This window comes from Carya illinoinensis, chromosome 13 (assembly GCF_018687715.1).
Source record: "Carya illinoinensis cultivar Pawnee chromosome 13, C.illinoinensisPawnee_v1, whole genome shotgun sequence".
Classification (NCBI taxonomy): Eukaryota; Viridiplantae; Streptophyta; class Magnoliopsida; order Fagales; family Juglandaceae; genus Carya; species Carya illinoinensis.
This window is the reverse complement of record NC_056764.1, coordinates 7,424,749-7,440,653: the sequence shown is the minus strand read 5'-3', so window position 1 is coordinate 7,440,653 and position 15,905 is coordinate 7,424,749. Positions and strand designations below refer to the sequence as shown.

Genomic DNA, 15,905 nt, shown 5'->3' with positions numbered 1-15,905 from the left:
TTTTTTATTTATTTATTTTGTTTTATATATATATAATTAATTTAATTCTTCTATTCATTATTTCTATATCTCATATATGTTAAGAAAAAAATAAAAAAAAATTATGCGTGGTAAAGATATAAGGATTAGAATTTTTTTTGGCAAGAACATGCTTCCACCCTAGTGCATGCATGAAGGCTACTTAAGTCATTTCATCACATTCTTCCCGGAAAGACAGATAGCCCCGTCCCATGAGTGGCCAAGTGACCCGCACGGCAAAAACTTGAACCAGTGTAAAAAGTAGTGGTAGTAGAAGACAAAAATGGAGGAGACCAGTGCTACCCCCGCGGAAGCTAGGGATCCTCAATCCCAGAGCTCTGTCATCACAATCACCGTCAAATTCAGCGGTAGATCGATCCCGATCTCTCTCTCGCCGGACTCCACGGTCAAAGACCTCAAATCCCTCCTCCAACCCCTCACTAACGTCCTCCCGCGTGGCCAGAAGCTCATCTTCAAAGGTTCTCTCTCTCTCTCTCTCTCTCTCTCTCTCTCTCTCTCTATTTATTTCAATTTGGCTCTTTCTCTCGAGGTGAGGAATCGTGTCTGTGATAAATGATAGGGAAACTTTTGGTGGATACGATGACATTGAGGACATCGGAGGTGGCCGGTGGGGCCAAGGTCATGCTCATGGCCTCTCAGGGCTTGCACCAAGGGGTAAATTAATTTTCAGTCTATACTTTTCTTTCTGTTTGGTTCTTGGAGAAAATAACGAGGAAAATAAAATTGAAAATACGCTTGTGAAAAGGAAGCATTTTTATTACCTTTTTATTTGGGTTCTTCTAATCTTTGAATCTTTTCATATGATGGAATCATTTTAGTAATTTGAACTCGTAAAGTTAGAATTTATTGAATTATGAGTTTACATCAACCTTTAAGGATGTTTTAATGGAGATGAAAGAAGAACCTTGATTCTCGAAAGTTCACCTTTTTTTTGTGAGCTTTAGATGTTCTTGGTTTGAACAATTAGGGATTGGAATTATTCAGATTTGAGTTAGATGTTTCATATCTTAATTTTTTTTTTTTTTTTATGTGTGAACTAGGACGGTCCCATTCTAAAAGATGCCCGGACTGTACCGAGGAGAGTTGACAATGCTAATAATAAAATGGTGAATGAGAAGCTTCAAGTTCCTGTTGACAAGAATAGGTTGGAACGTTGGAAAGTGACAGGGGTTGTGGCATTGTCTGAATGTAACTTGAAGGTAAAAGAAGCTCGCATGTGTTATGCATGGTCGTTTTGTGTCTATTTAACTGAAATATTTGTTATGTTGGCAAGATGTGATATCTCCGTTGACACATAATAATAATCCATGCTGTTGAACATCCCTCAGAATCTGATCAGTGTTTATATAGTTATGAATAAAGAAATTAGTTGGCTATCTATTTCATCGGTCATGGTGATTGATTGAACATGCGATATACAAGAACGATTTGCAAGGATGTGAGCAGCATATGTGCTTTCATAAATAACACATGTGCCTAAGCTGTATGCATTAGTATTGAGATCCTTTCGTCTGCTAATAGAAGCAATATGCCTTGTGGAGTAGTTGATGAGTATAAAGATCTGCAGATTCTTGGCACTGCAAGGGAACAGGATACTGCTCTGATTTCCATTGTCAAAGAGAAAAGATAAAAACAATTTAAATTCTCCCTTATATTAAATCCCTCAAACTTATTGTAAATCTCGTGTTTTAACACCCCCTTCCCGTGGGCTTTGGATGTCACTTGTTTTCATGAAAATAGCCCGGCAAGAGAATATCATATTCTAATAAAATAAACAAGGATGAAGATTATGAGCAGGCGGGCCAAACTTAGAAGGAGCAAACCAATGAACCTTAGATTTTATTTATGATTATCTTTTCCATTTAGTTGGTTTGGGAACTTTGACATGATTATGTTTAGATATGGTTTATTTTTAAATCTCCTTTGTGGAATAAACAATGTTTTAATTAATTATGCAAGTAAGAGTCTAGCCTTATTTACATATGTATGTGACATTCCTAACCTTAAAGAAGGGGGTGTTACACGTGTGTGAGCTTTTTCTCATTACTCTTGTTTTCTTAAATTTGAAAGACCATACCTGATGAAGTATGGGCTTGTGGACCTTCTGCAAGAGTCCTGGATTTGAACAACAACTCTGTTCGAGATGTACCTGCTCAAGTTGGCTGTTTGAGTTCCATTCAGGTAAACAAAACTCGATAATTTCTTTTTAGTTTTATTTATCTGCTTTGGATATTGTAAACTTCACTCATTTATTCTCAAAATTCTGCAGAAGCTGCTTCTGAATTCAAATGCTATAGTGGATGAATCTCTGAACTGGGATGCACTAGCATCTTTGAAGTACCTATCAGTTCTCTCTATGAACCAAAACCAGTGAGTAGTTTCTGTTCTCTACGACATTCTATTCCCCTTCAAGTATAAACCATAAATGTCCTGTTTACATTAATTACCAAGGTAATGCCAAGTTGTGACTAAATTCTTTGAATAGAATCTTAGCTATGACCTATAAAAAAAGAATCTTATGGATATCAGTATATTGCTTGAAGCGTGCATGGAAAATAGGTAAAGGTGTCCCCCAACTTGCACTATTATATGTCACATATTTTTTTTTAATACAAATTAAAGCCCTGCTAAACATTGGTTTGATATCTGTAAAATTGGGTAGTTGGTTATCTGATATTGTTTGTAATGATCAGCATATTGTTCGTGAAAACTATGTTTTTCTTATATTATGCTGCAAAGTTTAATCATCAGGAGTTGTATGATTAATGCAGTTTAACAACTTTGCCTCCTGCACTGGGTGCCCTGACTTCCCTTAGGCAACTTCATGTCGCAAACAACAAGTTGACTAGCCTGCCTATTGAAATAGGTCTGTTAACTCAGATTGAGGTTTTGAAAGTCAATCATAACAGGTAATGTGAAGAAAACATGCAATTAATCTTCTCCTCATCTTCCTATTTATAAGCCACAACTCACTTCAACGTTTTCAATTTTCGGACATTAGAGGATCACAAAATTGGTACACTGCCCTATTTCTATCTTTATTGTGTTTTTATCCCCTGCATTATCCCCAGCATGATTTTACCTTTATATGGTATGAGTAATTTTATAGTTCCTTTTTTGCATTTTGGAGTAGAAGCACCAACATAATTCAAATCAGTATTTTGTCTTTTGCCTTGTAATCGATTACTTGTGTGTGATTGATGTTGTGTTTCTCTTTGGATCAGGATAAGCACCATTCCTACATGTATAGGAAACTGCAATTCTCTTATTGAGGTATGACTCTAGCTTCTTTAGCCTCTTCTTCCTTGGAGTATAAATTGAACTAGATGATCCTACTCTTGCAAGCCAGACTGCCTGGAAAAAACAACTGTTTCTTTCACATACTATATGTTTCTCTTGATATGGTTTTCTTGGCTTGGGGCAGGTTGATCTTTCATCAAATCTTCTGTCAGAGTTGCCAGAGACTTTTGGCAATCTACATGATTTGAAGGTTTGCACTTTTTGCACTATTCTGACTCTCTTCCCTTTCGAATGCAATGACTGGGTTTATAAGAAAAAAGTGAGCTCATAATTCATAAAAGTTCATGTGAAAAATAAGAACACAATCTTAGGAGAGTTGTACAACAACCTGCAGACTGTCAGAGAGGCTAGTCCTAAATTAAAGTATATCAGCAATAGAGTGACAGACAGTTTGGAAGGAGTTATCTTCTTCAAATTGTCTTTTTACATGACTAGAGGTTGTGTTTATATATATATATAATTTCTTTGTTTCCCTTCATTGACATTCCGCAATCCCTTGAAGAGATGAAATTTAAAATATGTGCTCTCTTTCATTCCAAATATGCCTCATTTGGTGTATTTGGAATGAAAGAACTGATAGAATCTTTGAGGACCATGAATGGACAACGGAGGAGCTTTGTCTCTTATTAATTTTCTTCTCCCTATGTTTTTTATTCTAGAAAATTGTATGCTCCCTGTGCCAATCAAAAATAAAATAAACTAAGTGCTTTCAGGTGCATGTAGTAGGATCGCAACCACGTGTGTTACCTATGGTCCTGTATTTACTCCAATGTCCTCATTCCTGTGTAGGCTTTGTATCTTGGTAACAACGGCCTAAAATCGCTTCCTTCTACACTATTTAAAATGTGCCTTCAGCTGTCAACGCTGGATATCCACAACACAGAAATCACAACGGATCTCCTTCGTCAGGTGGATATGCTCAATTCCTTTGTCAAGCAGTTTAATTTGTGCCTGTGTCGTTACAATTCTGAATAACAGCATTCGTCTGGCAGTTTGAAGGATGGGAAAGCTTTGATGAGCGCCGCCGCTTAAAGCATCAGAAGCAGCTGGAGTTCCGAGTTGTGGGCTCTGCTGAATTTGACGAAGGTGCTGATAAAAACTGATGGCCCATTTCTGGATTATAGACGACAGTTTTGCCAATTATTCAGAAGTAGATATGCCTTGATTTTACTCGACTAAATTCTGAGGTGGCGGACTGCGGATTTGTTATAGAATAACTCTTCAGCATTGCATCTTTCATAAATCAGTAAAAGGGGAAAGCTCTCTCTCATTCACCATCTAGCTAGAAGTGACCAGTTAAACAAGTTCCATTCTGTAAAGGTTTAGCATATACTTATACGTTCCAGTGAAAAGGTCAAATCTGTTTACCCCTGAAAAATTATGAAAATTCAGAGCTAAGCATAGCTCCATTTCTGGTGTAGTAAATAGTGGAGGTGAAAGTTGCCTGAATCAGGTAACTACAATTTGAAAAGGGTGGATGGATTTTGTTTTTATTTTCCAGTTCAGTCCGTGTATATAAAATATTATTGCGAACTCTTGGTAGCATCAAGGGATGGGGGGAATGTGTGTGTGTGTGTGTGTGTGTGTGTAGAGAGAGAGAGAGAGAGCGAGAGAATTGTGTCATGTTGAGAGTTGATAGAGAGGACGGGAGGTGAATTCAGATTGCAAACATCGTTTTTGTTCTAGTCGGATCGCATCATGGGAATTTTGGCAATGCTCACAGATTCAAATGTGCAAAAGCTATGGCCGCTTTGTGAACGTTATCATGGCTTCTTTTCTTGGGGCAGATGTTGTAAAGGCGAATATGAGAGGTTTGTATAATTTGTTGAGATAAGATAAAAGTTAAAATTTAAATAAAATGTTTTTAAAATATTATTTTTGTTTTAAAATTTAAAAAATTGAATTGTTTATTGTATTTTATACGGGAATTTGAAAAAGTTTGTAAAGATTAGATAAGTTGAGATGTGCTCTCAATACAAACAACTCTGAGCTTAAGAACTCAATGCAGCCACCATAATTACCTTAGGATGGATTTAGAACAGCAATGACGCTTTATAATCACCATGGTTCAACCATGTGAGAGAGAGCGAGAGAGGACTTTAATGGGTGCCGTTCAAGCAGGAGTAACCAAAGAGCAAGTCATGGAAGTTGCCATGGAACATTGTTACATTGCTGTACTGAATCTCAGAACTCAAAACTTGCTTATATGCTTGGCCATACTAACTAGACCTCATAAAAAAATCATTACTAGAATAAAGCAAGCAAATGGAGAATTATAAGACAACAGTAAAATCTTCCGGATCTATGTATAAAATGTGCACTGTAGTTAAAATTATCCATTTGATATGATCTGTTTGTTGAGTCAACACCAACAGCCAAAGATAGCGTAAAAATAGAGTTCTCGCTACAAAATCACTATCCTTAAAGACTGCTTACTGGAAACCACCACCTAGCCGAAGTAAATGGATACTTGAGGGATATCTACGTCATTGTCCTCGTCATCTTGGCAGGCCACAACAACATCCAAGTGGTGACGGTATGGAGGTAGGTCTACTTTGGCCACTTCCCTGGCCAGATTCACCACCCTTTTATCCATTCGCTCTTTGTGCCTAGGGAACATACTGTTATAAAGCAGGCAACTTCCGCATGATATGCTATAGGCATTCAGCCTCTTCTCCTTAAGCCATTGGAGGAGTTCCCTCAGAGTTGGGTTGCCTTTCAGTATCCACCTGTCCCAAACAGTCCAACTCATGTTCTCATGCTTGATGACCTTGGGTGGAACTGGCTCAGCCATGGAGAATAAAGGCAGTGCAAGATTGGCAAATGTGTTTCGATAGTCCTCCACTCCGTGACCTCCATCCAAAACCTTGTAAAGCTCCAGGCAGACAAGACCTGTGGCCATCGTTGTGGACGTTGCAATTGCAGGAATGATCCTACCAGCAATAAACTTGGCTTTCAGCTTGTCAACTTCAGGGATGCTGTAATTCCGTGCCCTCATGTTGGCAAGGCCGGCAATCAGGTCCATATGGAAGTTTGTGTCATCATCCTGCACATTTATGCGATGAAGCATATGAAAATCAGGAAGTCAATTCAAAACTTATTTAGCCGAAAGATATTAAACGTCGAAGGGTGATTAAATTGGGGGAAAGTTCATAACATAGAAAATGCTATATCCTACCCTTTTTAGCCTGCTTCTAACAATGGGCACATAGAAAAAAGTCCAATTATATAATGACAAGCCATTCGAGCACATAAACACAATTTCAGATTAAACAACCGTATATCAATTTCGGGTAAACTATAGACCAACTTAAGTGCAGGCGACAACAGACAAGCATGGGAACAGTGCCACAAAATTAATGAAAGAGAGACGGTAGAAGGTATACTTTCTCAAACTGAATAGGTCTCATCCTAAACCCTGGTGTCAGGTTCTCTTGGCACTGCTCTAACTTCGAAATTAGTTCAGCAATGACAGCTGAATCGTCTATAGAACTGGTAGACATACTGGTAGCTTTCTCATCTGTTACAATTCTCGCATCTTTCTTGGGCTGAAATTCTGGGACCATCACTTTATCAACAACTTCAGCCAACTTCTTAGGGTTCTTCACCCAGTCAGGAATTGGGATACCAAATGTCTCTGCCCGCAGAATGGATCCTGCCATGACAAAATGTAGGTGACTGAAATCAGCAGTTGAGAACTGCAGTGGCTGAGGGAATCGCTTAGGGGCTGACCAGAATGGAGCCCCAGTACTGGTTGCTGCATCCTCGGGGAATGTATAAATCAACTGCTTTACACGGTTGGCAAAATAATCTTCGAACCTGAGTAAATCAAAAGACAATATTAGCAGCAAGGGGTAAGACAAACACTTCTATATAATTTTTTTTAATGAACCCTCTTCTATATCATTTTTACATGGGAAAAAAATAAAATAAATAAATAAATAAAACTACTACAAGAATCATCTTCAAGGAACTCACTTTAAACGAGCCCAGGTAACGCAGTCTTGGAATGTCTCGCATCGTTCTTTGTCAAGGCAATCCAGTACACGCTCCAAGTTATCCCTGGCCTGAGCATCACCTGCATTCGTCATTGCAGTACTATACTCACTTGGATTGGATAAATATGCATTCACTTCTGCTGGTGTTTTCTCAAGCAAACCCTCAAACTCAGATCGGGCCCATGTCAAGCAGTGGTCAATGTTGTGCGGAAATGAGTGTAAAGTGCACATAGGCGCTTGTTTCTCAGGTGGGTCTCTTGAGGCACCATAGTTTTCTGTGAGGTGAGGAATGACCATCTGGGTGTTGCATTTGGCGCCAAGAGTTCCTGACTCAAGAAGTGGCTTCTGGAAATATAAGCATCTCTGATCAACGTACAGTCTGGCATTCACATTGTCCAGAGCATTAATAACAACACTCAAATTCTCCCAGAAGGTATCATCAAATACATTCTCAGTGTCAGGGCCAATTCGATTCTGCAATGCTTCAATTTTCAGATTAGGATTTATTGAAGCGGCAGCAGCAGCAGCAACGGTGGATTTCGCCTGACCAATGTTCCAATCACGGAAGAGGAACTGCCTACTGAGGTTACTCTTCTCAATTACATCATCATCAGTAATTGTAAGCTTCCCCCGACTGCCACACGAAACTCCCATCAAGGCTACATTCTTCAAGAACTCACAGCCTAGTGCACCAGATCCAACAATAAACACTTTTGCGTCCTCCAGTTTCTTCTGAAGCTTAGACCCAAAGACCGAAATCTGTGCATCATAACGACTATTTAATGGTCTGAAATCACTTGAATCCAGTGGCTCTGAAGGAAGTGACTCCACCGAGTCAAAGTAGAAGAACTGCAAAAGAAAAGGTAAAATAACATTAGCTTATGAGAAAGAGCATCAAGATAAGAAGTCAATAACTCTCACCCTTCAAAAAGTGGCAAGATCTTGTAGCAACTAAGAATAAACAGTTAAACTAGCATCAGGCGTCTAGGTCGAAGGCCTTATAGAAAGGCTCCCTCAGGCATAGTTTCAATATAGAAAGCTCAACCAGCTTTAGAGAACATGATAAAGAAGAACAATCTGTAGTAACCTGAAAAAGTGGATGGAACTTCCCAGAGCAAGCTTTCACAACCTCTTGTCCCACAATACCACCAAACATTGCAGCCATGGGATTCAGTACCGCCTTTGCACCAAAGGCAAAGTGCCTGAGCAGTTTTGGATTAATATCTACCTGTCTTCCATTCCCCAAGCTCTCATTAATGTTAGTGGCAATAGATATGAGCTTCTGAGCATCCTCTTCTGAACCAGCAACAGGGAAACGTCCCAACTCAGAGACAAACTTATCCAGTGCCTGGAATGCCACGTGCAAGAGAGGTGGGCGATCAAACTTGGAGAAATCACTAAGAAGAAAATCACCAGGCTTGGTTAGCGCTTCTCTCAATGGCTTAAAGTTCAACACCTTGGGCTGCTTCACCTGTGTGACAATACCACCTTTCACATAGGTTCCATAATTTGTAGTATCATCCTCAAGAGTGAATGAATAAGCCCTTGCATTTCTAATCTTCCTTGGTTTCCCGTCATTCAATTCTGACATTCCATGAACTTCAGAGAACACGACAAGATCCCCATCCTGAAACTCAAGCCTCTCATCATCGACACAGGATACTAGGGCAGGATTGTCATTGCTAATCGATGCAATTATACCTCTATGCAGTTCCTCTCCATCAACGTCAATAACAGTAAACTCAGGTCCAAAGTCACAAAACACAGAACCAAAAAGGCCTCTCACTTCAGTTTTGATGAATGCAATAGAAGGCTGATGATTATGACAGTAATCGTTAAACTCGATAGCTTTCTCAAAACTGATATCAGTAAAGATAACAGCCTGCACCACGAAAGAATAAACATAAGCATATGCTATGCAATCGAATGAGTACAATACAAACACGGGCCAGTATGGAGAGAGAGAGAGAGAGAGAGAGAGAGAGAGAGAGAGAGAGAGAGAGAGAGAGAGAGAGAGAGAGAGAGAGAGAGCAAATACAACATTGCATAAGATTTATGATCAATTTATGGAACCTGTCAGATAAAAGAACCAAGATTTGAAATATGGTGAAGGTGCATAGCCACAACCTTAGAAAGTATATTCTTGGCATTTACATTCTATACAGTATCAAGTAAATTACTGTAGTAGCAACTGCAACTTCTATAAAAGCACATATAGAGTGCTAGCTATGTGTAATAAAAGAGATGCAAATTAGAAATTATAATAGAATGCCAATCCAAAGATCAAAAAATTTTGTCCACATTAATATTTGAGCCCCTGTTATAAGCAGTTTATGGTATGTGATCAACCAGGAAGTAGAACCATGACAACTAAAAATGGAATTTCACAATGTTAAAAGTTGCACTCAAACGCTAATCACAAAGTAGAAAATAAAAGTCAGATCAAATCCTGTAACAACACAAATTTAACCAACAGGATGCCAATAGAGCCAAACAAAGTAAGTATTAAAGATGATGAAAGAGGAACAACATTCATGGTAATGTAAAAACGTTCCATCAATTGCATCTAAGCTCTCATCATTTTTTATAAGTAAAACTTTTATTGATAGAACTAGGCAAAACCCCAAGTACACAGGATGTATACAAAAGGAAACACCTAGATAGGAAAAAGTTTATTTAGTGATCGATTGCTACTGTATGTCTGCAATAAGCAGGAAATTCATTGACCCTCTTGCTTCATTGTGATTTAGCTAGTATTTCATGGAACTCTATCTTTAGACTTTTTGGGGTACCTTGGGTCATGCCTTAACAAGTGGTGAATCTCCATGCCAGTTGAAGTACATGACTTACGAAACTCCCCAATCAAGCAGTTTAGGAAAAAGAAACATGGAAACAGATGAACTGTTATTTTTTTAAAAGGAATAAATTCGTTAAAAAGAGCAAGTAGCGCAACCAAATACAAGAGAAACACCCATCTAGAAAGATCCAAAAAAATCATGAAAGTTAAGCATTAAAATCTATAGCAGCTGTGCAAAGGCAGAGTATTGAAAAGAAAAGTTTGACCCCTTCAATCAAACAAAAATTTAAAACTTGGCTTCTCTACCATCAAGACAATATCGAGTAAGTGATATCTAGAGAAGACCAAGACGTTAAGAAGTATTAGAAGAAAGCTAGAAGGCGGCTCAATCAATATATAGTTTCTGGCCAACAAATTACCCACTAGAAATGGGGGATTCCAAGACAACCCCCCTTCCCAATTTTCATTTGGGAAACATTCCGCATGATTCCTTGCCTTGAACTTTGAGGGGATGTTTGGAGAATGAGATGAGATGAAAATTTTGTGAATAGTAATAAGATGGTTTGTGAATAATAGTGAGATAGTTTGAGTTAAGTATTTATTGGGTTTTAGGAAAGAAGAGAGAAAAAGTTGAATAAAAATATTACAAAGTTAAAATATTGTCATAATATAATTTTTTAATATTATTTTTGTTTTGGGATTTGAAAAATTTGAATTGTTTTTTGTGTTTTTTTGGAAGTTTGGGAACCCCTTAGTGGCTACAGCATGCATACATTATGCATCACGTACACGTGTATAGATAAATAAATGTTTGAATGTCAATATTCATCTATTTCCTTAACTGTTACCAGGTCTGCTTCATATTTTCACATTTAGATTACATACCAAATGAAAGATTTGTTTCAAAATATAAAAAACCAAGCATATTAATTTCAGATGGACATCAAAGCAGCCTCCCCCCCCCCCCCCCCCCCCCCCCAAAAAAAAAAAAAAAAAAAAAACCAAGCATCAAAATTGATCACTCCATAAATCAGATAGCAAATTAAATCCCCAATGAAAGTTTGTTTTTTTATTTTTGGTTCAAAATGTAAAAAACCATTATGCAGTGGTTCAATTTCAGATGGACATCGAAGTATGCCCTCACAAGAACACTAAATCAATAGCTTCCAAAATCAGATAAGCAAACAACCAGTACACCAACAAAAGAAAAGAAACAAGAAATGAAAGTACCTGGAAATCAGAAAGTTGTTCTTTTGTTAATTTTTTTGTTGAGGTACGAATAACCACAGCATTGTTGAGCTCTTGCAACTTTTGTACAGAAGCAAGTGCCCTGTTCTTACCAAGATCATTTTCTGTAAAAATGAAATTACTGGACAAATCCCACAGCTCCACTGCCCCTTCATCATGCAAGGTCACGGACTTGACACCAGCAAGAATGAGGTTTTTTGCTGCAGCAAGCAAAAATAACACTATAAACACCAGCAAAAAATATGGATTATAGAATCACCACCAGAATTACAGCACCAGCAATAATGAGAATCAAGTCAGAATCATATGGACATGGAAAGAATGACGACTAAAATAGAGAGAGAGAGAGAGAGAGAGAGAGAGAGAGAGAGAGAGAGAGAGAGAGAGAGAGAGAGAGAGAGAGAGAGAGAGAGAGTACAGTATCTCAACTAATCCAGTGAGCACAGGAGACGATATCAGATCACAGATAGGTGCACTCTTGAATCATTTTCAGCTAGTTTGGTTCCTTCAAAGAATGAAAAAGAATAGAAGGAAAAGCAAAAATGCCTATCAACGTCTACAGCCTTCTCGCAGAGATGAAAAACTAAACCAATATAACAAGGTTCCTGAGTGAAGAAACCAGAACAGGAAAGGAAGGGTCCTTCGGACCCATCCTAGGAAACTCCTGATATACCATCCCAACTTCCAGTACGATGTATCAGGTAATCCAAGAGAACTTTTCATGAGGGATAGAAACCATGATATCTGACTCTACAGCTCATCCCAAAACCACCCTTTGACAACTAGGCTGTACCATGATGTCTCCGAAATAACTAATACATTCATGCATACGCAAAAATACATGATAACATATCCATAATATAGCAACTATCTTACTAACAACTAGATAATTTCAATAAACACCACAAAAAACCAATCCATTATATTAAAAATTCAAAACCAATATGAATCAGATCTTATTCAGGAAAAAAAAAGGATAATATAATGAAAAGAAGCTACTAGATATCCATATATATATATATATATAGAGAAATGATATTTGCAGTCGTGGTTGTGCAAGCGACATGCAATCACTTTGAAAAAAATAAATTAATATAGGACCCATATGAAAAAAAAAATTAACTTAATCGTGGACCCCACTCTTTTTCAAAGCAATTACGCGGCGTTTGCAATTCCACGACTGTACGTAGCATTACGCATATATATATATATATATATCCGATCGCTAATTACTCGTAAAAAAATGTTTACCAATCTCGGCACCAAGACCCTGCATCCCGGAGATGAGGATGTTCGATGCGAAAAGCCGCCGCATGGTCTCACGGCCATACACTGCGAGCTGCCGGCTGTGGAGATCCTCGTCGATGCCCGTTGTGTTGGCATCGCCCAAAGCCATGATCGAAGCCTCCTCCTTTTCTTTTCCCTTAACTAAGCTATCGCTACAGTGGTTGTTGCTGCTGTTGATGTTGTTCTCACCACAAACCACTTCGCTAGTGATCTTCACCGTCGAATCGGTAGCTTCCGCGAGCCGAATCTTCTTGAAAACGGATGCGCCCTCGCTCTTACTCTCGTTGGTGTTCTTGTTGTTGCCGTTGTTGTCGTTGTTGTTTTCAATGTCTTCTTGTACAACCACTCCTTCACAAGCTCGCTTTATTGGAAGCATATAGAGTTGTAAGCTTCTACACACGCGACAAACGCCATTAACAAAAGATTCACAATTAAAGAAATCGAGAACTTGTAACGATCATTAAGATAGTACCCAAACACAAATTCAACAACGATCGGCACCATATATGAAGCATAAACCATAACCGTAAACCCAAACATAATTCTTCCACGGTTAACCCGCAAAGCAAAAGGAGATTAAGTCTTTAATCTAGTAGAGAAATAAGAAAAAGAAACGTACCAATTAGTACTTCGATGAAACAAGAATAGAATCCAAGAGAGACTGTGAGACATAGAGAGATAGAGATGGCTCAATGGGGGAGTTTTACGGAGGTTCTTTTCTACTTAATTAATGGTTTGGGTTTTGAGTTACTTGGGAAGGAATTTATGGAAATTGAGAGGTAGGTGATGATGCAGTGGGAGTGGAGGGGTATTTATGGATTTGCATCTTTAATGGCATGGAGCTTCTAGGGGTTTGGGGGATCTGTGAAGAGGACAGGTGCTGTCTTGTGTGGGAAGGTACCATTTTTCTCCATTTTCTTTTCTTCTCTCATCTGCCTCTGAGAGAGTGAAACGTAGCAGACGATACCGTCGTTTTGAACGCTTGATGCCTCACGGAAGTATGGCATCGGGCTTCCGCATCTCTGTTTTCTACCAGTACTGTGCAAGTGTTTGTTACGTAACTAATCTATATATCAATACTCATTTATTTATACTTAAAATTTAAATTAACGTTATTACATCTGTATTTTTCTACTGTAACTATGATACTTCTATTCTGTCCAATATTCAGTTATTAAAGTTGATAATTATAAGAGAAGTGTTTACACATAAAAAATTATACACTCGCATAATATAATATTTTAGATTTGATTTATAATAAAAAATAATAATTTTTATAATTTAATAAATTACATTAAAACACGCCAATATATAAATTTACTTGTATAAAATTTACATGTAAACCAAACATTTCTCTAATTATATTACTAATTATTACACGGTGACTTAGGCAAGAATATTGAAAAAAACACTAAACTTTAATATTTCGAAGTTCGTTTTATAATGTAGACTACAAAATATATTTTTCTCCATTTTAAAAAAATTATAAATTTTTTGCCCCTGCAAATTAAGAATACTGATTCCACAACTGCCCTTGGTTCCACGGCATAACATGGTCATAATAATTTGGCATATAATTTTCCCTCGACTCCATTAAATACTAAGTTCTACTTGATATCCTTAAGCATTATAAAATTATCAAAATCTCTATGTATAGTCACTTTTATGTATTTTTTATATATTTTGTTAATATAATTAGCTGCATCATTTTTTTTAATATAAAATAATTAATTTGATCAATCATATCAATAGAATACGTAAAGAATAAACAAAAGTGACTATATATAATAAAACTCTTTAAGTGAAAATATTAAACCAAACCAATGAAAAAGTATGAATTTTATTATTATAATCTTTAATAAATAAGTAACTAAAAATTAAAAAGAATGCCCCACACGGAGGTATGTAGCACAAGGAGAGGGAATGCGTAGGAGAATGGGCACTTTCCTTCTATTCTTGGGCCACAATTACAGTCCCAGGCCCAGCTGTTTTCATAAATCATGACTATGTAGTGGGCCGCATGGAGTGGTCCAGCAGTGGTGCCATGATCCATCCGCTCACATAGAGCTCCATGCCTCTATCAGGGAGGCTTTCAGGCACAAATCACAAAGGAAAATAAAAGCATTGATTATAAGAAGAGCATATACTTTTTGTCAGTTAACACTCAACCCAAAATTGTATAACTGTAGTAACAGTACTTCACTTATAGTTCAATCCCTATTTTTTTTTTAAATATATTAAATTATCTTGGAATTTATTAATTATAGTCTCAAATCAACAATAACTACACAACTTCTAAACAATGTAGACCTCTTTTTCTTCTTTCTCCTGTATTTCGTTTCTTAAGATTTTTGGTTGTATATTCAAGTCTAAGTAAGAAAAAGATAAACACATAAAATTTTGTAAATCTCGACATTGTAACAATCCACACACTCAAAAGAGACTTAATTCTCGAGAAAAGAAAAAGACTTAATTCATGTCAGCTTGATGCTTGCTTACTAGAGAAAAATAGGAATATTGCCTATTCATGAATAATTGCATGCACGTGTCACACATGTGGTGCTCTATTTCAACTCAATACATCTTTACACGTGAGACTTACATAATTTTTCAACTTCTCATAAATAGTATTAAACTTTTCTTAATATCTAAACACATCTAAACTTATTTTAAATGGGCTCCACATAACTCACTCCATTTACTTAATTTAATACTATTAATAAATAACTTAACTTATCTTAACTTAACATATAAACGCAACCTAAGAGTATTTTAAATCATATGTGAATAATAATGAAATAGTTTGTAAATAGTAGTGAATTAGTTTGAAAAAATTTTAGAACAATTGTGTTCCAGAATAGGCCTTGTAAGTTCCTCTATCAAATGTTACATTTAATTATGTGAGAAGAAAAAAGCACCAAAAAAAAAAAAAAAATTGAAATTTGAAAAAATTGAATTGTTTATTTTATTTTGTATGTAAATTTAAAAAAATAATAATTAAATGAGTCAAGAAGAGTTGTGAAAATAACTAGGCTTTAGTTTCCATGACATCAAAATGGCCTAGTTTATGCCTCGTTTATTTTCACAACTCTTCTGAACTTATTTAATTATTACCTTTTCAAATTTTCATACAAAATAAAATAAATAATTCAACTTTTTAAAATTTGATATTTTTTTTTTTTTGTGCTTTTTTCCTCTCACATAAATAAATGTAACATTTGATATATGAACTTACA

The 15,905-nt window shown here is 36.8% G+C and overlaps 2 protein-coding genes across 3 annotated transcripts; one reads left to right on the top strand and one right to left on the bottom strand.

Annotated features, from left to right (window-relative positions):
• Positions 1 to 205: 205 nt before the first annotated feature.
• Positions 206 to 4,872, top strand: LOC122292415 (LRR repeats and ubiquitin-like domain-containing protein At2g30105). Its single transcript, XM_043100759.1, has 10 exons — positions 206 to 497; positions 599 to 693; positions 1,080 to 1,238; positions 2,110 to 2,220; positions 2,309 to 2,409; positions 2,811 to 2,948; positions 3,264 to 3,312; positions 3,464 to 3,529; positions 4,129 to 4,248; positions 4,332 to 4,872. Exons 1-10 carry the CDS (start codon positions 302 to 304, stop codon positions 4,440 to 4,442), a joined length of 1,146 nt encoding a protein of 381 aa, XP_042956693.1. The 5' UTR covers positions 206 to 301; the 3' UTR covers positions 4,443 to 4,872.
• A 743-nt stretch (positions 4,873 to 5,615) lies between these two features.
• LOC122292411 (ubiquitin-activating enzyme E1 1-like) lies at positions 5,616 to 13,710 on the bottom strand. Of its 2 annotated transcripts, none has more exons than XM_043100751.1 (7): positions 13,289 to 13,710; positions 12,634 to 13,061; positions 11,365 to 11,582; positions 8,425 to 9,219; positions 7,318 to 8,186; positions 6,726 to 7,158; positions 5,616 to 6,385 (listed from the first exon to the last, which is right to left on the bottom strand). In XM_043100751.1, exons 2-7 carry the CDS (start codon positions 13,043 to 13,045, stop codon positions 5,789 to 5,791), a joined length of 3,324 nt encoding a protein of 1,107 aa, XP_042956685.1. In that variant the 5' UTR covers positions 13,046 to 13,061; positions 13,289 to 13,710; the 3' UTR covers positions 5,616 to 5,788. The 2 variants fall into 2 exon arrangements, with proteins under 2 accessions (XP_042956685.1, XP_042956686.1); XM_043100752.1 differs by having other exon boundaries at positions 12,634 to 13,030.
• Between the last annotated feature and the right edge of the window lie 2,195 nt (positions 13,711 to 15,905).